Source organism: Taeniopygia guttata, chromosome 23, assembly GCF_048771995.1.
Source record: "Taeniopygia guttata chromosome 23, bTaeGut7.mat, whole genome shotgun sequence".
Taxonomy (NCBI): Eukaryota; Metazoa; Chordata; class Aves; order Passeriformes; family Estrildidae; genus Taeniopygia; species Taeniopygia guttata.
In genome coordinates, this window is record NC_133048.1 from 1329689 (window position 1) to 1355084 (window position 25396).

Here is a 25396-nt window from a genome sequence, read left to right on the forward strand (position 1 = left end):
GGAGCCCCGCAGGCACCGGCGGCTGCCCCGGAGCGGGAATGGCGGGGATGGGACACCGGCACCGCGGAAGCTCAGCAGCCCGTCGGGAGTGAAGCGAAGCACCGGGGCTATTCCCGGCCCCGCGGTGCGGTGGTGTTTCCGTACAACGCGTTCGCTCCCCGCCGCAGCAGCTGCCATGTGCGCCGGCTTCCAGCCCGGTCGGCACGGAACTCGGCTGATGTCTTCTTAGCCCTCACTAACGCCGCCAGGAGAAGCCCCGGGGGCGGCCCGGTGTTCCCAGAGGGTGGCCGGGCACTGCCCAGGCTCCCCAGGGCATGGGCACGGTCCCGACCCGGCCAGAGCTCCCGGAACGTTTGGACAACGCTCCCAGTGGGATTGTTGGGGCGTCTGTGCAGGGCCACGCATTGGGCTGGATGATCCTTGTGGATCCCTTCCAATTTAAGGATATTCAATGGTTCATGACTCGATGATTCACTGTATCAACATAAATTCAGAGCTTATGCTTGCCCTGTTTTCATTTTTTGAGACTTTTTAGCAATGTTCAGTACCACTGTGTTAGGGATATTTTACAAAACTGGCACCAAGCACGCAGAGGGATGAAAGAGGCAAATGGCATATGGGTAAGAGATTGAATGTGACAGATGCAACAGGCTCAGTGCTGGGTCAGGCAGTGACACCTTTATCTCTATTTCCTCTGCCATAAAAATATATTTTTTTTTGGTATGAATTATATATCGGGTCTTACCCAAGTGGGTTTGAACCTGCTACTCATTGTGAAGACACAATGTCACTTTTGCTGGTAGTGAGAGGGCCCTTCCCCTGGGAAACAACTGTGAAGGTACTGCAGAACTGGAATTTTGGGCCAACAGAAGTTAAAGATCCATAATCCAAATGTCAGGGTCATTATTAAGAATTACCATCCTTAAGATTCCCAGCTGAATTAGTCTTTAAAAGCATAAATTTAGTTTTCAGGCAAGTGACACAGTAAGGATTTTAAACCCATGCAAATTAAAGGTAACCTACTGGAATATTTCCAAATGGGGAGTGGGAAATGTGATCTCCAGGATGAAGCAGATACGTGAGAGGCATCTCTGCACACACACATCCCTCGGGGGCAGCACATCTGGTCCCACAGCTAGGGCATTGTAATCCGGGCTCAAATGCTAATCTAACACTTGAAACCACTTTTCTGACCTGTTTTCTAGGACTCCAGGCCCAGCTGCACGAGGCAGGATTTGTTGTTATACCTCACACAGAAAAAGCCCCTCTAAAGCTGATAAAGTTTTTTTTTAAACAGGTGATAGATCCCACAAAGCAGCCGGACCTGTGCAGGATCTGCACAGGTGCCCAGCTGGGACAGAACTTTCTGGTGCTGCAGTTAGGTAAATGAACTGACAAGTGCCTGCATGCCATTAGCACTTCCTTAAAATTCCTTGGCATTATTCAAAAACCTAGTTACAGCTCAACTGCTAAATCATTCATTGGCTTAAGGTCTGCCCCTGCACCTTTGTAAGGCAAAACAAAGAACTCCTCCAAAAAATAACTCCGAGGATGGCAAAAAGCCTCCAGTTCTGGACCCTAAAACTCAACCATAGGCTGCTGGCATTGGAGAAGACTAGGATGTTTGCAAGAATTGCAAAGCTGGGAAATGTAAAACATGATGGGAAATGCAAAAGATGAGGCAGTGCAGAAATCCAGAGGATCAAGTCTAACCAAGTCTAACCAAAAAGAGTCTGAAATCTGTCCTTAAAGCACTTCAGAGCCAAGAGCCCCTGAAGTACTCAGTGAGGCTGGAGGAACAGCAGATTTTGATGTACATTTCTATTACCTAATAACCCAGGAGCCCAAAATCAGTCACTTCTCAGCTGACATTTTAATAAAAAGTGGAATTATGCTGTATTCCCAGAAGTTTTAAGCACGTATTTATTTGCCTAAGTGTTTCTCTCATTGAAATGAGATCTGGACAGTGAGGAGTGCTGGATCCTCTGCAGTGTCTGATGCAATTCAGCTCCAGTCAGCGTTTCTCTCTTTGTCCCCCAGCTTTTCCCGAGGGAATGGCTGGGATGCACATGTCCCTTCCCCACGAGATGTGACTCAGGAGTGTCACCCCGACATATTCACATTGCTTTTATTTAGGTCTTCTGCAAACAGTTACAGGGTAACAGACACTTGGGACTGCAAAGTCGAAGTTGCAAGCAAAAATCAGGACCAAGGCAAAAAAAAAAAAAAATCCACAAAGGCAATTAAATCAAATCCAATATAAATACAATGTTCTGGAGCTCTTTAATCATACTGCTTTCTTTAATAAAGAGGTGGTTAGGATCTTACAGTATTTTCTTTTGGCCTAATCCAAGGATTTTGTTATTCTTCACCAGTCTCAATTCCACACATACAAAAAAAAATTGATATTCAACCTTTAAAATATAAGCCATATTTTCTTAATAAAATAAGTTTTGTGCTGCTGCTTGTTTAGTAAGTACTGTACATCAACTATTCACGGCTATTTAACAAATGGACCATACAGAGTTCAAGCTAGAGCAAAAAAAAAAAAAACCCACAAGAAAAATAACAACCCAAACAGAGCGTCCTGTAAACACCCTATGTACAGTCCCACACTTGCTCATAGAAAGGAGGTACGAAAGGGGCTGGAAATTGAACACAAAAGCACTGGAGTCCTGGAAATTTTCTTTCACAACTATTGAAGTGCAAATCACTCAGGCAAGATATGAATTTCACTTGTTTATTGCTCTCTTGCTGTCTGGCTTCCCTTCCTGAAACAATCACATTCTTTTATTTCACACTGATTTTCCAAGAAGAAAACCTTCCGCGAGGCAACGCTTGGATGCTTGGGCTGTTTGAGACATCATGTGTGATCCCAGAACACCCCGACTGCCCTGGAAGCTGCAGGGAGAGTGCAGAGCAGCCCTCCCACCCCGTTCTGTCCAGATATGAGATAAGGGAAACAACAGCATTCTACAGGTAAATGAAAGCTACTCCTCCTCCCACAGACCTGCATGCACTCGGCAACACTTCCAGGCGCAGGTGGAACTCATGCGCATCGGAGAAGGCAGAGACTCGGAGCTGATCTCCATGCCCGTGTGGGGTTTGTGGCTAACTACAGATCCTGATATGTACCTGGGGTAACACCTATCCGCTACAGGCAGCAAAACGCACCTCAACATGCAGCTACTCGTTTGTGTCTCAGACAAGAGAGGGGGAGCAATGCCGATGCCGGAGCGCGGAGAGGGTTCGGTGCATAGTCCGGTATAGAAAACATGCGGGTCACTCCAACCTCTCTAACTTCTTCTAAGTGGGAACAGGGTTTAAAGGGCACAGCAGCTACTGAGTTTGGCTTTTTTGTTTATCCAAAACCATGAAAACCCAACGCAGAGGGTGAAATAAGGGCAGAACACGATCTGCAAGTCAACAGCTGAGAGTTTCAGAAGCTGTGAAGCTTTTGTGTAGTTAAAATTGCTGTTAAAAGTAGGTGCTACATCAGCAAGTCTTCATTCATAGTTTTCTATGAACAGCCACCTTACAAATGAGTGCAAATCTTAAAGGTCCATTTTACATTTCAAGTCTCAAGGTTAAAAAAAATTGTTACAGAGCAACAAGCTGTTTCTGTAAATGCCCACACTATCTCTTTTCAAATGGTTAAAAATGGCACGTGCTATGCCACAGCTACTAAAAGACATTTCAGAATTCTAGACCCAACTAAAACACTAAAATTAAAACGAGGAACCAAAATACCTTTGCCCCTCACTGCAGAGCAGCAGCCAGGTGCGTTCCGGTGTAATGCTGGTGAACAAACTGATTTGCAGAGAGAACCTTGACCTTGACCCCAATTTTATTCTTAATGAGGAGCTTTCTAACACCAGGTGAGCGGGAACAGCCCCTCTGAGATTGTTTTGCTTTCAATGAACGTAAGTCAGAGTTCAGAGGATGAGATGGAGGTGCTGATTGGTGTCACTATGCAGGCACTTGTGTAGAGGAATGTAGGCTTCTCATGTTGACACTTAGTGTTGATGTGTTCCCTACGCTCTAAAAGCCTTCCTAAGAGTTCCCTGCCTACTGACCACGGATAGGTCCTGGTCTCCTCCCCGTCACCTTGAGGATATACAGCAGTGGAGGTTGACACAAGGTGCAAAGGAGGATATGAACCAAACAGTGTGGTCTTGAGGAAAACAGGACTGTGCTAAACGTAGGATCTTCACCAAACGTGACATCAGTGGGCTCAGCACTTAGTTTGCATAGCATAGTGATGTTGTCACTGTTCACAAACACGTTGCCCCAAAAGAAAATGGGAAGAGTGAATTCCCGGGATTAGGACAGCTCAATGGGCCAACATGACCGGTGTGGTTTTCATGAAGGCAAGGCAAGTTTCAACGTCAGAAAGTACAAACCAAAGAGGTGTAGATGTGCTTCTGTCCGCGCGCGGGCCAGGGGCAGCGCTCGCGTGGGGCCGCCTGGGAAACGCGTTCGGCAGGAAAATGATACCAGAGCTCTTCCCCTCAGAACGTGGCAGGAGCGTGCGCCTCATTTGTCTCTTGAAGGAAGCGCTGTGAACACTTTCATAGAAAAAAACCCAGATAATGTGCCCGGATGACATTGGTACTGAGCTGCCACCATGGCCCCGCCACCGTGCGTACGGTCACTGTGCAGCAAAACGGGTCTGAAAAGCAGTGACCAGGTTCCTGTGGGGAAAAAGGCTGTTTTCCTGGTACAAGCACAAATCAGGAGTTTCCCCCCTGACAACAACAGGGATTTCATCATTCTAAGGAACAATCTGGTGTGCTTTAAGAATAAAAACCCTGGGCATGAGAGCAGTGATACCATGACACAAAGAGCAGCAAAACCTAGCAGCAGAGAGGGTGAGAGCCTGGAGGTGCTGGAGGTGGGGATGTGGTAGGTGGGAAAGCAGCCGGCCCGGGCAGACACGTGCCAAATGCACATGGGCAATGGGCACTGTGGAGCACTTGGCACAGCACAGGCTGCAGTCAGCAGCACTCATTGGACAGAAATGTTGGAGAGCTGTGGCGTGAGCAGACAGCCTCAGGAAGTGTGGGGATGTAAACTCTGAGAATGTTAATGACTTGTGGATTTTGGCAACAGACTCAATATCATATAAAAATAATGTTTAGTAAAAAAATCCCGGTGTCCATCATAAAAATTCGGGGGGTGGGGAGGGGGAAGAAAGAAAAACATGGATAGCGCTTTCTGTCATAATGGGATGGAGATGCCCCCATTTGTCAGAAACAGTTTTAAATAACAAGTAGTACATTGGAAACAAAAATGGGTCAGCAGCCATTAAACATGTCCTGTATGAAAGTGCACATCTTTCAATGGGGTTTAACCACCGTGAGGTCATGATCTGACACAAACTGCAACTGAGGACCATAGAAATTAACTCCTTCTGATGGAAATATGGACCACCATCAAGACAAGATTACTAGTTTCCTTACAAGATTAAAAACATTGAAATTTTGCAGCATCATAGTAAGGCACTCACCCATGGAAAAGTCTGTGACTGTTGCTTTGAGCGGCAGCAGCTGACTAGCTTGTAACACGAGGAAGACAGTTTTCAGTTCTGAGCTAAGTGCTAGGGTGCCTTACATTATCTGGGGGGGAATTACTCGGGGGCGGGGAACTGTTAGTGTTACAATTCTCCTATAAACTAGTTGGTTTGTTTTTTTTTTTTTTTTTTCCCTCAACCCATTAAAGCATCTCATAATCTAAAATATTAGTTTTATAAATCTAGTTTTCTGTTTTAAGGCTCTAAAAATCCCCTCCCCCAACCCCCACAAAAAATACCTACCAGCGCCTGGTGGGCAACGGAGGACCAAAGCCGCCAGTTCACAGTCAGGAGTCTCTAGTATTGCATCTTAAAAATGAAAACCTGCTTCCGCCTCCCGGGAGTTTTATCCCTTCCCTTGAATGCCTTCATGTGTTTGGTCAGGTCAAAATTTTGCAAAGCCAGAAAAAAATTTAAAAAATAATCATCATCGTCATCAGTCTCTTCCAATCCTACAAAGGTGTTGGATCGTTCTGTCCCATGGTGCTGGTCTCCTGCCTCAAGTCGACACTGCCTGCCCTGCAGTGATTTCTCATTGGAAAAAAAAAACAAGGTGTCCCAATGCTTCCTTTTTTGTATGGCTCCTACAAATCTGAAAGCTTTCTTGAGTGAGGTAACAAAAGTTAGGCTTTCAAGCAAAGTACATGGTACGTAAAGTGTCCTGATGAACCTGCACAGCCTTCGCCAAGGCCTGGGGGTCTCTGCCGTTGCTCTGTCCAGATATATGGCTGCCCTCGCCACTGAAAATCAAGGAAATCACTGTGTAATTATTTCATATTTTCCCCCCAGGAACACTGAGAGACTTCCCTGGAGATGGGCATCAGCTGAGTGCTGGCAGCACAGGAAGTCACCTCACTGCAGCGCACAGGGATGCTGTGCATGCTGGTGACTGTGCCTGTACTGCAGATTCCAGCACCTTGAGGCAGCTGGAAATGCTCACACACCCCAGGGAATGCTCAACATGCAAGGGATGAGCTCAGGATAGGATTTAACTCTCCTTTATCCCCATTCCCCCTGTGCTGGGCCTTAAGAAGATGCAGCTACATGCAGGTCTTCCCCTAGAAAGGCTCTGCTGCAGCACTCTCAGACACAGGCACTTTCAAACAGCAAGGTCCCCTGCCCAGGCCAGGCTCTGCCCTCCCAGGCTGTGCCCCTCACCTGTCGTGTTCCTTATCCACGAGGTGGTAGCGTGCCCGGAACGCCACCAGCCGGGCGTAATAGGCTGGGGCCGGGATGGAGACGGAGCGGGTGCAGCGCACGTAGGTATGGCACAGCTGGTACGTGAGGATCTGCAGCTCGTCCGCCGTGAACCGGTTGTCATCCCAGAGCACATAGTAGTGGGATGGCCGGCTCGTGCCCTGGGAAGGAGGGGTCGGTGTGAGAAATGCTGCTTGCACCCGGATGCAGCTGCCTCGGATTCCCATCAGCCCCTCCCTGATCTAAATGATCTGTCGGCCAGCCCAGGCAGGAGGGATGCCTGCGCTTCCCTGCTGTGAGGCAGCAAGGCAGGAAAGCCCTCAGCACTGAGGTGCAAAGCAGTACTAATGCTGCTGCCTGGTGCTTGTTCCCTCTGTGCACACAGCCCACTGCATCCCCACCAACGCGGGCCAGCTCCTGCTGTCTGCGCAGAGGAGGGGAAGATGAGCAGTCTCCCTTCTGGAAGCAGCTGCAGATTACACGAGTGCAGTTCTTCCAGTCTGGTTTCTGACTAAACTTGGCTGCCTGCAGCCAGGCAGCTGCAGAGCAGGCAGGGACGGCTGGCCTGGCTCTCCCACCCACGGCCAGACAGCAGGTCCCTGCTGATGACCAGGCGCCCCAGCGAGCCCGGCACGCTCAGACACCAGCTGACAAGCTGCTGAATTGGCTGCTCTGAAGGAGGAAAATCTCTTAGGAGAGACCCTTGGCTCCAGGAGAGAAACCGAGTACGTGCCACATGATGCAGCAGCAGCACAGACCCGGCACCTGCTTGCCAAACCACCGCAGCGGCAGCTCAGATCCAACTATCCCCAAATCCAACTGCCCACGTCTCCATGCTAAAGAGAGGATGTGACAGAGCCAGGACAAATGCATGAGAAAAATCTGCAACAGCAGCCAAAAACCCAGTGGCATCCCAAGAGCCAGCGCTGGAGCACAGTACCTGAATGCCTGCATGACTGCACAGGTAGAAGTCAAACTCAAAGGGGTGGGTGATGTTGGTATCCACTGTTGTTCCTGCTGGGATGTTTCCACTCTTTCCAATCTGCAGGGAATAGAAAGAGATCCAAGCACTGCAGAGTTTGGTTATTTCCAGTTGCCAAGAGCACTGTCCTTAACACAGCTGCCCTGTCCCAGGACCATGGTGGAGCATCCCCATCTCCCTTTGAGATGTAGAGATGGTCTCCAAGTGTCCATTCAGGGGGGACAGAAGCAGCTCATCCTACTCTGCTCCCTGCCCGAATAGGCCTGCTGGCATTTTTTGCAGGCATCAACACCAGGCATGACATGGAGACATAACCATCAGCAAGGGAAAGAGAGCAGCAGGGTAAGGGCTGGGCAGGGGCCCACCCTACTTCAGAGATGCAGAAAACACCAGGGATCTTTGTAGAGCAGGTGCTGGAGTCTGTGCCACAAGATACTGGGGCTTTTACATCCTGATTAAAAACTGTCCTTAGTTCCCAAGAATAAATCTTTCTGCTTGTGTGGAGCAGTCTGGTTAGACTCAATCTGACCATTAAATTCAGATGAAATCTAGGAACACTGACAGCAATCAACGCTACTGCAGAGCACACATGAACAAGCTGTGAGCAAGCAAGGGGTTATTCAGACTGTCACGTCAGCAACTCCAGCTATCACCAAAACAACAGATGTTTTCAAGCTGACAGAGGCTATTTCAAGACTCATCAGGATCATCAGCACCCAGTAATGCATAATAACAGCAAACAGCTGGCTGGGCTTCTAGAAGCAGACTAATCCTTGTGGCTGTAGGAGTCCACTGAGCAGCACGTTTCATTCAGAACAAGTTCTCCCTGCCAGTGGTGAGACTTCCTCTAGGAAAGCCAGGGCTGGCTCCTCCATCAGACAGGGATGAATCAGCCGCCTCCAGCCCTGGCACCCTGCAGCACTCACCCTCTCGTTCTTGTCTGCACAGAAGAGACGGGTGTGATGCCTCTTCTGGACGACGATGTAGGTGATGCCAGGCTGGTAATCCTTTTCCAGTTTGATGCAGGCGTCTCGGATTGCCAGGAGCTCATAGTGAAGGATCTGGAGAAACAAGGGCACACAGAATGAAGGGACACATCAGCACCCAGCTGTCCCTGCGCACCCTTAAGGAACCTCATGGGAGCTGGTGGGGCCCTGCTGGCCACCGGGGATCTGAGGGTTCCTCACCTGCGGGAGCTGCCCCTCAGGAACACCATCGCGGTAGAAGATGATCCTGGTGGGTTTGAAGCGTGTGGATTTGTAGAACTGGATGAGGAGCTCCCTCACCATGTAGGACAAGTCCTCAATGATCTCTTGGCGAGGACGCTGCACGCGCACCGTGGCACAGTACCGGCTCGGGTGGGCGTCCATGCTGCCCACAACCTGCAGCGACAGACAGGCCAGGCCATGTCTTACACCAGGAAGGACAGAGGGGATGTGGGACACTCCCAGCTTCCACCTGCTTCCCACATGAACTGCCCATGGACAGGGCACCTGAACTCACAGATCAGATGGGACAGCAAATATAGGCAATCAGTGCAAAAGGGACATCTCTAGTCATGGCCACATCCTGATGTCACGCTCTGCCATGCCCTTTTAAACATCTGTGGGAATTTCCAGTGAGAAAACTTTGGTGGGTGTCACTGAATGCCGTGGCTGTGGGGGACTGCTGCTGCTCTGCCCTTGCTTCACTTCTCCTACCTGGCAGTGAGAGGGAGTGGGGCTGCCCAAGACAACCAAGGGCTGCCCCAGACAGCCATGGGCTGCCCAAGGACATGGTAGGTCGAGTCACTGTATGACAGCCATTGAGCAGGGAGTTCCCTCGGCAGTGCAGGCAGACCTCAGACACGTCAGAGCAACAGCTCAGGGGCAGCTGGGCTTGGCTGTGACATAGGGCTGGGGGCACAGCATGAATCAAGTGTTGGCCCGTGTTGGGGAGCAGACACCCAGCTGCCTCACTCTCCACGTCCAGCAGTGACTGCGCCGTGTGCCCACATCCCCTGAGCAGAGGGGAAGCACCACAGACTCTACATCCTCAGCAGTGTGAATCTGCTGCCCCTACCCTCCCCAAAACTTTCACTTTCACTTTTGCAAGCAGAGCTCTGGGGTTGGGGCTCCCCCACTAGAGTCAATGTGTACAATAGAAACTGTTCCTTTAGTTTCAGCCACAGATCCACTACTATTGTCCAACTAACAACACATGAAGGACATTGTCAAGTTACTTCAAAGGCTCTACCCTTCTTCTCCCCTGCAGCTTAAAAAACGGTTTCATGAAAATTAAGAAAAAAGCCCCAGTGGTCCTGCACAAACCACAAAAGATATTTTCAGAGGGGAAGCTCTGCCGCCAGGAAACAGACTGTTCTGTCCCACCCACACCTACAGCAAACAGCCCAAAGCCTTTCCCAACCCCTTCTAATTAAGAAAAAAAACTCCTCCAAAGACGCATTTGCATGCCAAGGAAAACCTGAGCTGTGAGTCCCGGAAAGTTAAGAACTTAATAGGAAAATGCTGACGTACTTATCCTGCATGGCAACGAGCACAGGGCAGTGTCTCCCAGTCCAATGGAGGGCACAAGCTGTACCTGGCACTTTGCTCCATGGATGCTCATTTTTAATTTGAGAAAAAGGCAAATCCTCCTCCACAAAGGGCTCAGAAGCCCAGTTGCCTCAGTTTCCTCTATGTCCCAAACCCCAGCTCTGCAGCAGGGGGAAGGTCCCTGAAGGGCTGCAGCTGGACAGGGATGCCCCAGAATGACTCTGTGCAGCACCAAGCTCCCGGCACTCTCAGGGCCACACTCGGGGCCAGCACACCACGAGCCCCATCTGGTGGCAGTTGCCAGTCTCCCCGCGGCTCCCAAAAACTGGAGCTTTCCTGCGCGGAGAGGCAGGAAGGGATCGGGATGAAGTCTCCCAAGACTGGGATAAAAACACCTGACAGGCTACACGCCCACCCTAAGAAGTGTCATCATGAGGACAGCAGAAACACATGGACACGTGAATCCCATTCCAGCTCCTGCATCCTGCAGGGTTTTTGGGCACCAAGCTGTGAACTTACAGCTGTTATGGAGGGTTTCTTCCCATCTCCTGCTGGCGGGTGAGTGACATCAGCTCCGAGGAAGATCACTGGCTGCTGAAAGACGGCAGAACTGGTGGGAGAGGAAAGAAGAGAAAACAAGCACTCAGCCTTTGGGCCAATCTCAGGGTGATGTACAACCCAATGGAGATGAGCAGATGATAACAAGGATATCCCATGACCTCCAACTCTGGCCTGGACACATCAACACCTCGTTATCAACAAGGTGAAACAAGCTACAAACCCCCATTTCAAAGAGCTACTTTATGAAGGGACCCTCTTCACCACATAAAGCCAGGCAGGGAGCACCATGAGGGACTTGGGGTACAACCCCAAAACTGTGAGAGGCAGAGGCCATACAAACCGCTGGTGAGGCACAAGGATGTTGTTGATCCCGCCAAGCTTGACGTTGATCTTGAGGCAGAGGTTGGAAAGGGTCTGTGGGGAGGTTTTCACCACATTCTTGACCTGGACACACTGTGTGGCCATTCCCAGGAGAGTGTCCCCAACACGCTTCACTTCAGCTGTGGGCAGAGGAAGCAGGTGAGCACAAGGCAATAAGCCCTGCACCACTTCCAGCAGCACCCTCAGGAATGGGGAGAGACAGCCCTGCTGAGCCAGCCCAAAGCCCTTCTCTCTGAGCTCGCCCCAGACGCACCGTACACCGGCGTCTTCCCTGGCAGGATGACAATGATGAGCTGGAGCCCTGAATAGGTGTTCTTGAGGTGTCGGAACATGGGCTCCACGCTGTCTGCACCCTGGGCGTACTTGCAGAAGCAGGGCTGGCCCTGGATCGGCATGCCGGCGTCCTTGGAGATCTTGCGCAGCTGGTCTGTGAAGTTCCTGTGCCGGGAGGAGAAGCCCTGAGCCCTCCTGCACGCCAGCTGTGCCACCGAGCACGGAGCCCCACGGCCGAGTGCTGCAGCACAGCACAGAGACAGGGCCATCACATCACCCACTGGTGGCTCTATGGCACCCAGCACATGCATGGCACAGGGAACACAAGAGCAGCACATGTCAGGGCTGAACTGTCCCCTCTCAGTGCCCTCTTACCCACGTACTGGCACTTCCTAATGCAATGGAGCTGAGCCCTTCTCCCTTAGGAAGCTGAAGCAGAGGGGAACAAACTTGCTGTCTGCAACAGCTGATTTCCAGGCGACTGTAAAGCTGATGCCAGCCCACACTTACCACAGCTCAGCCACTCTCTGGATTTTTGGAATGCCAAGGATTGATCTGATGGGCGAGAGCCAGAGGAACACAAGGCTCACAGCTCTGCTGCAAAGGGATCATGGGAGGAGTGCAGTGTCACTCCCACCTGCACCCAGGTACTGCAGACATGGACACTCCAAGTTCTTCCAAACCCCAAACACTGACCATGCCAAACACCCAGAAGAGACACACAAAGCGCTCACCTCAATGCATCCACTCTCAGTCAGGAGAAACCTAAGGCCTCAGAAGAATCCAAAACCAAAGTGACCATTTCCCTAAATCAAATAAACTGTTCCTGCTCTGTGTCACTTTGCTAGAGAAACGTATTATCTAAACTACCGAAGCTTTTCAGAAAGCTCAAAACTTCTCTGTAATAACTTATGGGAAGTTAGGATGCTTCCTACATTAATTACGTAATTTCAGATTATTGGGGAAATTTTTAATCCTCAGAACCCCTTCTCTTTGGGGAGATTCAGACTAGAAGAGTTCAATACAGCTTTTAAGCTAGCAGTTTCATCTCCCAATACTGCAGCTCCCTGATACAAAGAGTAGATCGAGGAGAGCCTAACTGACAACTCACAGGTACTCACTCCAACCTGGCAGCTTTGTGATGGCTTAGGGACCATTTGCACCTGGGACAGTTAGGATCTCTGGATAAACCAAAAGCAACAGGAACTGGACACCCCACATCAGATTGGTACCACAAGCAGTGGAGCTCCCTGCAGCTCCAGCAGTGGTGATGCTGGACACGCAGTCTTCAGCTGCGAGCAGCAGCGTGGCTCTGGAGCCACAGCCCCTCTGGCTTCCCCCACCCGCATGGGCTGCCCCTTTCCTTACTTCAGCACCTCCTCTCGACACTGCTTCTGCGGGGCAAAGCAGGCAATGGCCCAGACTTTGATCTCAATGCCGTTGTAGAACTGCTTCCCTCGCATGTCCCACACGCCCTGGTTGGGAGTTGCAATGGCCCGGTTCTGCAAGGCAAACAGAGGGTCAGAGCGCGGCCGCAGCCTGCCCGGCCCCGCAGCCCCAGAGCCCGGCATGGGCTGGGGCTGTGCTGCCTGTCCCAGTGCTGGGGCTGCAGCTGACTCCCTGGCAATGGGCAATCCACAGCCTCAGCTCCTCAGCAGTGAGAGAAAATTCACCCGAGCTGCCCTATGCTGAGCACCCCTCTCCTCTTTATCTCATCACCAATGACTCTTGGATTACAACTTTCAGAACCAGTTATATTGCAAAAAACTCAAAGCCAAGACACTTTGATAAAACATTCCAACACTAACATGAAGGTAACAAAACTTTTGCTCAGAAACAGCGTTTCCAGGAGTTGACAGCATCTCCCTGCACAGTGCAGCCCATCCCAGGCAGCCCCACTTACCCGGCCTCCATACTGTAGGATGGGAGCCGGCAGGACCCGCCCTGTCACCTCCGTCATGTCATCCTTCACCTTGATCCCAAACTCCTGAATGTAGGGATCCAGGTTGTAGCTGGCATTCTTCATCTGCAGAGGGAAGGAAGGGCCATGGGACTGAGTAAAACCAACTGCTGCATCCCAGGCAGCTGCAGCTGGCCAGGAAATATGGACACCTGAAGCCCTATTCTCCACAGAGCTGCAGGTGGAGCACTTCTGACAGGGGAGGTCGAGCAGATCAACACTGAGGCCCAAACCCTCTCCTGCAAACTGACCCACAGAGACCTGATTTTGAAACACACTAACTAATGCAACTAACAGCACAGCCTGCTCCTGAGATTTAAGACTTCAACAGGATGGTTCAGACTGGTAAGGAACTCATCAAGAGTTCCAGAAAGGATACCAAATGTCCCTGGCTTCAAAAGTCCAGATGTATGCATTTGGGGAACAACAGCCCTGTTAACTAAGTGACCAGGCACAGAGTTCCTGTACTGCAGCCCCACCACACACAGCCCCACATACACCACAGCCAGAGGCGTGTCTCTAATCTGTTTCCCATTTTTAGTTCCAGCTCCCTTTGGATCAGGTTCCATCAGCGCAAGGGCCTGAATTTTCTGCAAGTGCATTTGCATGGTCTCTTTGAGCCAGGCTCACCTGTGCCACTGTCTATTACATACACACAGGCACCTCTGCGCAGGTATTCAGTGGGAAGAGGGGGATAAAACCCCACCATTAACATCCCCAACACCTTCTCAGCAGGTCACAGCTCTCCACCGCAGAGCAGCTGAGAAGCAGGACCATGGCAAAGTCCATCATGGACACGATGCCATAGCCTGCCACTGGTGGCAAGCCCCAACCCTGCCTCCAGGGACTTGCGTCACATACCAGGCGACTGATTTCCTCCTGCCTGTCTGGGGCAGACCTGGCTGTTGCTTTTATCATGGTTGAGGTTTGATTGTCCGTGAGCTTCTTAATACACCGCTGGCCTGCCACGATGTTACACACCTGCACGGGGAGGGGACAGACAGCAGCCATGTGTTGGGGACAGGTAAGACACGAGGGGACCACAGCTGAGCACAGCCCCAAGCCACAGGTGCCAGCACTCACCTCCAAGGGAAGGTAGGTGTGTTTCTGTTCCTGGCCAACCTGGAGACAGGGCAGGTGAGGGTATTTCAGCTGCAGGTTGTATTTCTGCTTGAAGTACTGAGCCACTGTGCACTCCACTGTTTGACCACTCTCCAGCTGCAGCGGGAACCTGGCAGAGGCAGGACACAAGGGGTGCACCCACTCAGAACAGACACTTCCAGACCTCAGGCACTATGTACTGTGGCTGGGAAAAGGGAGCTGCCAGGCTCCCACCCTGAGCTGCCATACAACAAAATAAAAAGCACAACAGTGGTATTTTTAGAAATGGAGTCAGGAATACTGTTACCCCAGTGTGGGACTGAGGTCCCTAAATAAAGCTCTCCCTCACTAATCCAGTTAATCAGGGCAGATGTTTATTGCAGGACCTGTCACACGTGCCGTGGTTGGGCACAGAAGTACAACACTGGCACTCAGGAGGGCTTCTGTGCCTGGTGTCCCCTCTAGGAGCTGAACTGAACCCCGGGGAAAGGCTAACTGGCCTCTCCAGGTACAGGACAGCAGTTGCAGGGTGGGCAGAGGGAGGCAGGAGGAGAATGTTTCCCTTCAGAAACAGAGCAAAAAAAAAAAAAAAAATCCTGGCTGCGGGGCTGAGAGGCACCATGACACTTGCAGCTGGAGTGCAATACCCATCCTCAGCCAGCACCAGCTGCTCCCAGCCCCATAAAGAGCTCCATGAAAATGCAGAATTGACCTGATATTCTGTAGAAGACCAAAATTACAGGAGAGGCAGGCTGACTACATCAGTGAGGTGCCACATTCCTCCTGCACTTGCCAAGCCCCAAGGCTGTGACCCATGGATGCTGCTGCACAGGAGATACGGAGGGGTGCCCAGGCCCAGCCTGCTTCCAGGCACACACAAAAAATTCCAAGGCAGGCAGTGGTGCTAGCCCCTGACAAAGTCTCTGCTCTGGCAGTGAGTATTTTAAGAATGAAGAAAACCAAACCCGGAGGTAAAAAGTAGGACAATTCCTGGCATGTCAGCTCCCGCCCACCGCCGCGCTCCGCCTGCCAGACACAGCATGCTCTGAGCTCCATCTCCCTCATCCCACTCCACACATGGCACAGGGCTGCAGAGCCCCAGACACGTCTCCTTTTGCCATCAAAGACTGGAGCTTCCTGTTCAGCTCTCCCTAACGACACCAGCAGCTGTTAACACGGAGAACAGCGTGGATTTTTCCAAGGGCATCTGCCCACCCGCCTTACGTCTGGTGGCTGGCTGGCCGTCGGGTAACGTTACACACACGGTATTTCCTCTTCATCTGCCCACAGTGGGTCACCTCCACCTTCAGACCTGATGTGAGACAGGGAGACAAAGCACAGCCATGGTGAAGATGGGAGCAATTTCCCTTTGCCCAACTTCTCCGGGACACTGTCAACAGCTTCCATAACTAATTTCCTGCCTGCAGATACCCCAACAACACCATGAGGGAGGCAGTGGTGCCCCAGAAGACATTTAAAATGTGCAACCTCTGTATCCCCATCTCGCTGCAGGGGCTGGGTGGGACATAAACCACAGCCAGTGTCAGGGGACAGGTTCCAGAGCTCCCTGGGGGCTCTACCTTTGATCTCCTTGGTGAAACGCACTCTCTGCGAGTCCGTCAGGGGCTTAGGCTGCTCGTCGATGTTCCGGATGTCCAGCACCTCACACATGAACTCAATGACAGGCTGGGCTTTGTAGAAGGCAGTGGCTGACACTGTGGGACAGACATCAGAATGTGTCTCTGCTCTCAATCAGCCTTCTCAAATACACCCAGCCCTCCCACTGCAGCTCCCCAGCATGAGCAATAACGTCACCATCAATGTTGAGCATCATCTTCCACATGGCAGGCCGGACTGACTGGTGGAAGCCGAACCAGACCTCCCTGCCCCCTCCCAGGGGGTGGTAGTAGCCTTCAGGGGGGGAGAAGAAGGAGCGGCCGACGGGAGTGTACCTGTGAGCGGGGCACACCATGTCAGTGGCACACACTGGGTACACGGCAGCACCCCCATACCCCTGAGCTGGCACTCGCCCTGCCAGCTGCATCACCCCCTCTATTTCTTTTACAAGAGTACCCAAGGACACGGCTGGCACAGCTGCCTCCTCCAATGACTGTCAAGGCCAGTCCCAGCCACAGCAGCCTGCCAAGGGCAGCAGTCCCCTCCCCTCCCTGGCACAGCCCCGTTGTCCCTCAGTGCAGGTACCTCATGGAAGCCAGGTGCCTCATGGCAACATCCAGAGCCTGGACAGACTCCAGTGGGACAGGAATCTGCCCGCTGACCAGGGCCTCGTGCAGCATGCGCCAGCTCACAATGGCCATCCATTTGATAGAGACTTTAAAGATCCTGTCCTTGCCTTCCCCCGGGATCGTCACCTCAAAGTCAACCTAGGTGCAGGAGGGAAGGGACAGTGACCATGGCATCCCTGCAGGAATGAGGCGGGGTCGTTTTCTGCTGGTCTTTCCCAGGAAGGAGGGAGGTCACAGTGCCCACATGGGGCTCGCTGCCCACTCTTACCCGCTCGTTCCCAATGGGTAAGGCCGTGACAGTGTAGATGTTCTTCTTCCCATCATAGACTGGTTTTCGGTCACCAAAGATCTGTGGTTTGAAGTGCTGCACCATGTACTCCACGACTTCCCTATATAGGCAAGATAGAAGAACAGAAGGAGAAAAGGGAGAGGTTTGTTTTGTCACTTTCTTTACACCCTGATACCTTCTGCAACTTGTCCAGTTGACTTCAGCCTCCCTCCCCAGGGCAACTGAGAGCAGAGTCCTCAGGAAAGCCCCTGTACAAGCAGCCACGTGCCTTGTCCCACAGCTCAGTACATTGGCTTTGGCAGAAGGAGTGCACATGGCACTGGGGGGAAGAAGGAGTGTACATGGCACAGGGGAACACACAGTGGCTGGAGCTGCCAGTGTGACTCACTGCCTAAAGCACATGCAGTATCTGCTTGCTGGCCCCTGGGGCACAGAGCTCCCCAGGCTGCAAGGGCAGGAGGGGACAGGCAGTGAAGAGCACATCAAAAAGGAAAACAAAGAAAAGTACATGATGGCCCAAGCTCTGGGCTCGCTATTTTTAAATCAGGGATTGTTGCCAAAATAGCACAGCTGCTTCAGAGCAGCAGGGACTGTGCTGAGGCACTAGACCCCTGAGGCTCCCAGGCCAGGAAGCAGCACTGCTGCACAAACATGGTTGGGGGGTCCAGCCACCTGTGGGCATCATGCAGTGCCATGACCCCTGCCACTGCCGTGACCCCTGCCATAATGGTCACCCTAATGGCTTCTACTGCAAAGACAGAGACAGGCACTTATAGAGTCTCCACTAGGAAACTGGATGCAGGGAACAAGTGCCAGACCTCTAATACTTGCCTTACCTGTTGACTCTGCGTGGACATTTATCGGGTTTGATATCCACTTCATAATGATACACATCGATCTTGGGAATGTCCACTTCAAAGTAGTTGGCCAGGAGCTTGATGGGCTTCCCGACAGTTCCTATCCCGGGCCGCCGTGGCGCTTGAAACACCTGCTGCAAGGGGGGCAGGTATGCGCCTGCAGCTGTGGAAGAGAGCACAGGTCAGGAGGGCTGCCAGGGACCCCAAACTCAGACAGACAGACAGACAGATCTCACAGAGTCACAGCACTCTCCATCACCACATCCTGAACTGGAAGGTGCCCCACTACCCCTCCTCTTGGCAGGAGGTGGCAGTGGTACAATTCAGAGCAGCACAGCAGGAAGCAGCTTCCCTGGGCACCATCTGGGGAGCACTGGTGCCAGCCAAGCTGTTGAAGGGCAGTGCCAGGGCACAGGGGCCCCACCAACTCCCTTGGCACAGGCTCTAGCACTGCCACCTGCTATGGGAGAGCAGCACCAGCTCCATCATCACAGTGCCCCTTTCCAAGGGGATGCAATTCCCTGGATACTCTATCAGCAGGGACATACAGACACGTGTTTCCCCTCCATTCCCCAGCAAATTCCAACTCACTGCTGGAGGGAGGATGCAACAAGAAACAGGAAACACATTATTCCATCTGGACTAGACAATTGTTGAACTGCTGGGTTTTGCACAAAAAAACCCCAAAACAAATCCAAACCAATCCCAAATCCCTACTTGAAGCAGAGCGGGGACCAGTAAAGAGGGAAATACCAGTTTTTCCACAATTCCCATTACACAAACTCACTTATGAAGTTCGGGAGATGCAGGATGGAACCAGCACATGGCTACAGGACTGAGCTGCATTTCTAAATCAACAGCACCCTCGGACTCAAAAGTATCTGAAAATATTGCCAAGGAATTATCCCACACCACTGCTCTCTGAGGTGAGCTCTGCCCTTCCTGCCCCATTCCCACTTTGCCCATCTCCACTCCTCCCATTTTGCACCTTCTATTTGTTCCTCAAACACTGGAAGGTCCAAGCCAGCTGGGCTGGAGTAGGGATCAAGTGAGGGAGTATTCGGAGCGCTCCATCTGCGCAGCCAACTGTCCACGTCGGCCCACAGACAGCAACCCAGCTCCAATTCAAGCTCCTGAACACATGGTGCTTTCAGCACCCCTTTCTCCCATCCACTTTCTTTTTAAATACAAATTTCCATTCCAGGCTAAAAATACCAGAAGCAGAAAAACAGTAGAGCAGCAAACTAAGCTTCAAATTTGCCTTTTACTTTTGCACACAAACTTAGCAAGACTTTTCCTGCCCATGGAAGACCACCAGTGTTGCAGGACACTGAGGGGATGGGAAAACTCTTGTGAGCATTGAGGGGCTGAACTGCAGAAGTTAATTCTCCAAAACCAACCTCTGTTCCTGCTTCTGCCCTGCAACAGGAGCTCAAAAGCCCCAAAATCTGCTGGGAGCCCCAAGCCTGGGCTCACCTGGCCCCAGCACCTCCTCAGACAAGGCAGCACAGAACTTGGAGCAAGGTCGGGATCCCTGAGTGCACTACGGCCCTCAGACCCTGCAGGCACCCACAGCTGCTCCAGGACCGGGCGACTGCCAACCGCCCCCGAAAAACATCTGCGCTGCACTTTGGAAGAAGCTTCGTTTGAAGGAACTGATTTTCAGATGAGCTGCTCCCGATCTAAGTCATGTCTCCACATGATTAACATTTCTTGGCAGTGGCCAGCTCCCTGGCTGTGAGCTGATGCATTTTTAAATCATGGCTCATAAGCAAAGAGGTATTTGCCAGTGCTGCTGGAGCCTCCCAGTCCCTGAGTTTGAGTGAGGAACCATACTGCCCACCTGTAAGATCTGTCAGGGGACAGCAGCTCCCTGCTGCCTTCCCTGCAGCCATGTGAAGTCCAGCTCCTCCTCTGGATCATCTCACTCGCCAGACAATCCTGGCAGCCGTGTGTGAGCAGGACCACACACAACTCCATGTGCCATGGTAACCCCACAGATGCAGGGAACACAGGGCAGTGGCCACAGTATGTCAGCTGCTCAGTGGCACTTGGGTGCCTAAGAAGAGCTGAAACCACTTAGGGGCTGGCAGGAGTTTCAGAGGTGTGACCAATTGCCCCACAGCAATCCCACACTTGGCACTGCTTTGGTCACTCCAAAACTAAGGCTTATCCATGCAAACCCTTTTACCAGAGCATCCTCAGATGCTTCATGAACATAACACCCCACAATTAGGCTCATGAATCATAGCTGAAGAAAGGAGCCACCCTCCAGCAACACAAAAGTTGGCTCAGAATTTTGATTGGACACAGAAGATACAGCAAACTCAGGGTAAGATAAATGGGCAGAGTGGCCAGAGCAGCAGTGGCAGAGAGCAGCACCTGATGGCACAGGAGATGCTCTGCAAAGACCAGGGCAGGACCATGACCAGCATCGAGGATGGGTAAGTTCACCCCTGGTCTGACTCACAGAGTTTTATTTTGGTGACCACAACACAGTCCCTGAATGTGACAAGCCAAAGCAACTGCCCAGGCAGCACCTCCAGCATGTGAGCCAGACTCTCATCCAGCCTTGGCTGCTTCAGCCCAGGTGGGAGAGACCCCAAAACCCTCTGCTCAACATGCAGGCTTGCTCATTCTTTCACAGGCTACATTCCTGCCCTGGAGCACTCAGAGTCCCTCGATGAGGAGGATGCTGCCAGGGGATCCCGGACATCTCGACTGTCATCCCCAGGTACCTCATGCCTGAAGCAGGCTCAGGCAGCAGAAAAGGAGCCAACAAGAAGAAGCCTCGTTAAAAAGCTACCCAGAGTGCATGGAAACAGGGGGGCTCCAGCACACAGGGCAGCTCCCGCATAGAGGGGGGTTGGCTCCTGCATACCTCGACTCTCCATGGCGAAGCTGCACAGGCTCCCACTTTGTCATGTAAATGCGGGCACCGGGGCCGGGGGCTGCAGGGCGAGTGTTGTTCCTGCAGCACAATGCGGCCAGTGAGCGGGATGAAATCCGCTGTCATTAGAAATTCCGCGGCCCGGCCCGGGAGGAATCACAGACTTTCGCACACAAAGCCGCGTCCTGGGGATGCGCCGGCGGCGGAGCATCGACGCCCTTTCGCCGGGTACCGCGGGCAGAGACGGCGGCGAGGACAGAGCCACCGAAGTGAGAGCAAGTTTGAGGTAATTAGCGCTGGAATACGCTTTGTTTGTGTTATTTATTGTAACAGCTGGGGAACACGACCCGCTGCCCAACAGCTGCCTGAGTCGGGCGAAGCCGCCGGTGGGACGGCATGAAATTACCATGTCATTGAAATCCTCTCCAGCGCCGCATTCAGCCGAGGGGCCGCGGGAACGGGGCCCAGACAAAAGGGAGTTTTATTGCGGCGGCGGTGGCGGCGGGTCCGTGCCGGCCCCCCTCTCCGCACACCCACTCGCCAAAATACAGCCGGGAATCAGAGAGGTGCAGACGGCACAACAAATGCCACCGGACACGCAGCGTGCTCCATCCTCACCCTGACATCTCCATCCTAAACCACCCCAGAATCCCCTCGGGAAATGAAATCCCCTGTCGGGGAGCAAAGCAAGGGGCAGCACCAGTGGGAAAGGCAGCTGCTGGGGAGGATGAGCAATTGGCGTTCCAGATCTCCAGGCTGGACACCTTAAAAACCACTGGCTCTAAGCAGCGACCAACATCATTCCACATAGTCCAGACTTCAAAAAGCCCCATCTCAGCTCTGCCAACGCAGAAATCACTGCCTGTTCCTTCTCGAGTGACCTGAGCACTGCCAGGGTCACACAGCTGTGAGTGCTTTTAGGTTTGACACCAAACTGAGTTTCAGCAGGTGATGCACACATGGGACAGCGGCTCCATCTGCAGCCATCAGAGCCCAGAATTAAACTGTCTATGCACCAGAGCCTGGCTGCTGAGGGCAAGGCTGAGCCACCCAAGCTCTGGTCCTGCCCTGCACTGGGGTGGCTTCACCCAAAAAATGAGCCGAAACAGGTTCTAAACTGTTTTACTACAGGACTGACATCTGAAAGTGCTGAGTTCTTCAAATCCTCACACTAAACATTGCTAAGAACACTGCTGTGTTTCCCACCTGGAAATCACGGGTGACACCCTGAAGTGCAAGCTATAAACCTGTCTGGTTGAACGGGTGTCCCTGCACCCTGGGACATGCAGTCCCACAAGTTGAGCTGAGCAAGAGCGTGAAGCTGCAGGTGCTGCAACAGAGCCCAAGGAAAAGCAGCAAGAGGGGTGCTAACTCCATCACACCTGCACACAGGGGCTGTACTCCAGCTGCTCTGGCTCTGGAGAGCAGTGTGGTGATGCCAGTGGTTTGGTGATGCTGCCAGTGTGGACACTGTGAGGCTTCTGCCAAGCTGGCCTCAGCTGTTTTCCATGCTGTTTTCCATCCCTCTGATGGAGTTTGAGAAACACCGGCCCAGCAAGTGCCAGATCCCCTGCTGAGCACACTCGGTGGCACATCCAGGCTGCGTGACTCTGCTCAGTGACCCTGGGGTCCCAGCTAATGGTGCCTGGGCTGGGTGGAGGCTGACATCTCCTGCCCAGCCCCGTGAGGTCTCCCGCTGCTCCTGCACTGCCCAGGCAGCAGCCAGGGATGTGCAGAGCTGAGAGTCGCAGACAAAGGCGGTCCCCAGTGCCGGAGGGACAGGACAAAAGCGACGCCGGCTCCTCTCCATGTCCCACCACGACCCCGCAGTGCCACCGGCTCCGGGAGCGGAGGTTGAACCCGCCCGTGGCTCTGCATGGATCACCCTGCCCAAGGAGCAGCTTCTCTGCCTAATTTGGCTTCCTCCTCGTGTCTGCCATCTTAATAACTTGCCTGTGTTTTGTTCTTCCCAGGGTTTAGGGAGAGGCTGCAAAGAGTGTTTAGAGATAAACCATCCATGCTGTGTCTCCAGGCAAGGTGCTTCTCCTGGCTTTGTTTCTCGGCCTAATCCTGTCCCAGAACCAGGCATACGCAATTTCATGTTTCCTGAAGATAAAGATCCCCAACAGACGGAGCAGCTTTGGGGTTTTTGCAAGATTCAGCACAGGAAGACAACGGTTGAGATTAACAGCCTTTAGGAAATTCGCAAGGGATAAACTAAAAGTTGTGGGAAAATAGTTTTTAAAACCACTGCATGAGTGTGTCTCCCTGAGTGCTGCCTGTGGGTCAGATGTCCTAGGTTTTCCCTCTCCCTTTCCAGGCATCTCCATGTTGGGCACATCCAGGCACATGCCAGTTTCTGCTTTATTGCCACAGCATCATCAGAGCTCGCTTGTGAGGCTCAGCCCATACTCAGGGTCTGGCACAAGCAAAGGGGTGCCACAGCAGGGCAGGATTCACAGCAGCTCTGATGACATGGGGTCAGGAGTCCCCTGCCCAAGGGGTGAAGAGCAGGCATCCCCCAGCCAAATTTGGGGATAGAACAGGAAACTCCCAACACTGCAGCAGCAGAGCCCTGCTCCCAGTGCAGCCCTCACAGGCCCAGGGACTGAAACCCAAACCTGTCTACCGAGTGCATCCCCATCCCAACACAAGAGATTCTTTTAAAACATCGTTTAAGAGCATCATTTAAGGCTGGGGTAGCAGGGTGTCCAGCAGCATTATCTTTGTGGCCCTGAGGCAGCAGCACTGCTATCGCCCCAAGGCGCTGGCAAAGCCCTCGGTGCCGCCAAATCACTGCTTCCAGAGGCCATAAATCAGCCCAAACACAAAGCACCCACTAGCCAGAAGGTAACGCAGACACAGGGAGATTTCTGTGCCACACTTAAAGTAAATATCACACGAAAGGACTGAAGTTTACAAACACTCAGCAGGTTTATGTCAAAATCTCATCAGGCTGATGTGTTGTGGAGGGTGGCAAACCCACCAGCACAAGAGAGGTGGCAGGGCAGTGACTGCCGATCTCCTTGTCTTGTTCCTTGAAAGGGCAGCAGCTCTCCATCCCCATCGCCCCGTGCCTCAGCAGGGCAGTGACCTGCATCTCCATCACCCCATCCCTCCCTCTGTCTTATTTTAGGCACCAAAATCCTTCTGGGACTCAGCAGCGCAAGTTGGCGATGCTCAGGCCAGGCACAGGAGCGAGCAGCAGCCGATGCTACAGCCTAGGGAACAGACCTGCAAACCCTGGCGGAGCTGCCCGGCACGAAGGGCACTGCCAGCTGCTCCCATCCATGCCGGGGTTGCGGCAGGGGACACGGGGGTACAGGGTGGCTCTGGAGCTCGGCCCCGCGGGGCCATGCACAGCCCTGGCTCGGCGCACGCCCTGGCACGGGCAGAGGAGACGCTCGGTGCTGTCACGGCACACGGCATCGCCGGCCCCGCGCCAGCTGCAGCCTGCGCCCCGCTCCCCGAACTCGGGAACGGGGAGCTGGGGGATGGATGGGGAGCCGGGGGATTAAATGGCAGCTGGGGGGTGGGAGGGAATGGCAGGGAGGGGAGTGGAATGGCAGCCGGGGGGATGGATGGAGTGGGAGGTAGGGGGAATAGAATGGGAGCTGGGAGAAAGGTTGGAAAGCTGGGGGGATGCTGCTGCTGCTTTGTGCAGAGTAGGCCCCTTGAGCAGGGCTCTCTCCGCGCTGTGGGGACCTGCGGCTGGACGTGACCCCGGCCCTGTGCCCCCTCCCGCGAGGTTCCTGCAGGTCCCTCCATCGCCGCTTCCCCAGCGCCCGCACCGCTGCTGCTCCCGGGGCACCCGTGGGACGCGCCTGCCCGGCGGCCCCGCAGCCCCCCCGCACCCCGCCGCTCAGACATCCTCCGATCCCCGGCATCGCCCCCGCACATCCATCGCCACCCGCCGCGGTCCCCTCCGCACACCCCTCCACCGCGCTCCCCCGCCCCGGTGCCCACAGGTCCCCTAGCCCCCGCCGCACATCCGTCCCCCGTTCCACCGGCCTCATCCCTTTCGCCCCCCGTCGCCCTCACGGCGCTCCCCGGCGCGCAGCGCTCCGACCTCCCCATCCCCGCCGGCGGTACCTGCTCCCGAGGGTCCCGCTTCCATCCCATCCACGCGGGCGCCGCTCCGAGCCGGGGGCCGGGGCAGGGCCGTGCCGGGGGCCGGGGCCGGGCAGGGCCGGGGCCGGTGCCGCAGCCGCCTCACGCCCCTCACGCCGCGCGCACGCGCCGCCGCCGCCCGGCCCCGCGCGCAACAAAGGCGGCGCCCGCCGGGCCCGCCGCCATCTTGGGGCCCGCGGGACCGGGGGACCCGGGGGAACCGGGGGAACCGGGGAGCTCCGCTGGGAACGGCGAGCGGTGCCCGACCGGGGCCTCGCTGCAGCGGGGAGCGGCGGGGCGCTGTCCGCCCGCCGGTGCCCGGGCCTCCCGCTGCGCGGTTGACACAAATATTTATATATTTATTTCGTGGTTGTCCTTTTTTTTTTTTTTTTTTTTTTTGGTAGGGTTCCCTTGGGACTGTCAGGCCAGCAGTAGTTTGAGGT

General features: G+C 53.4%; 1 protein-coding gene across 2 annotated transcripts; it reads right to left on the minus strand.

Moving 5' to 3' along the window:
- Positions 1-2114: 2114 nt before the first annotated feature.
- LOC100232386 (argonaute RISC component 1) lies at positions 2115-25094 on the minus strand. 2 transcript variants are annotated; one of them, XM_030290494.4, is made up of 19 exons: positions 24936-25094; positions 17933-18116; positions 17076-17196; positions 16764-16945; positions 16377-16513; positions 16142-16276; positions 15786-15873; positions 14544-14691; positions 14322-14441; positions 13404-13526; positions 12869-13002; positions 11481-11665; positions 11187-11346; positions 10805-10895; positions 8939-9133; positions 8678-8812; positions 7710-7811; positions 6731-6930; positions 2115-6312 (listed from the first exon to the last, which is right to left on the minus strand). In XM_030290494.4, exons 1-19 carry the CDS (start codon positions 24958-24960, stop codon positions 6204-6206), a joined length of 2574 nt encoding a protein of 857 aa, XP_030146354.1. In that variant the 5' UTR covers positions 24961-25094; the 3' UTR covers positions 2115-6203. The 2 variants fall into 2 exon arrangements, with proteins under 2 accessions (XP_030146354.1, XP_072774140.1); XM_072918039.1 differs by having other exon boundaries at positions 5683-6312; positions 16377-16509; positions 16760-16945; positions 24936-25079.
- Between the last annotated feature and the right edge of the window lie 302 nt (positions 25095-25396).

What these genes read in the sequence shown, in the direction of transcription:
- LOC100232386 (XM_030290494.4), bottom strand. Translation starts at nt 24,960, where the DNA reads ATGGAAGCGGGACCCTCGGGAGCAG. An exon ending in TTTCACCAAGGAGATCAAAG is followed by an intron (nt 15,874 to 16,141) that starts GTAGAGCCCCCA and finishes GTCTCACATCAG; the next exon opens with GTCTGAAGGTGGAGGTGACC. An exon ending in TCCTACAGTATGGAGGCCGG is followed by an intron (nt 13,003 to 13,403) that starts GTAAGTGGGGCT and finishes TTTGCCTTGCAG; the next exon opens with AACCGGGCCATTGCAACTCC.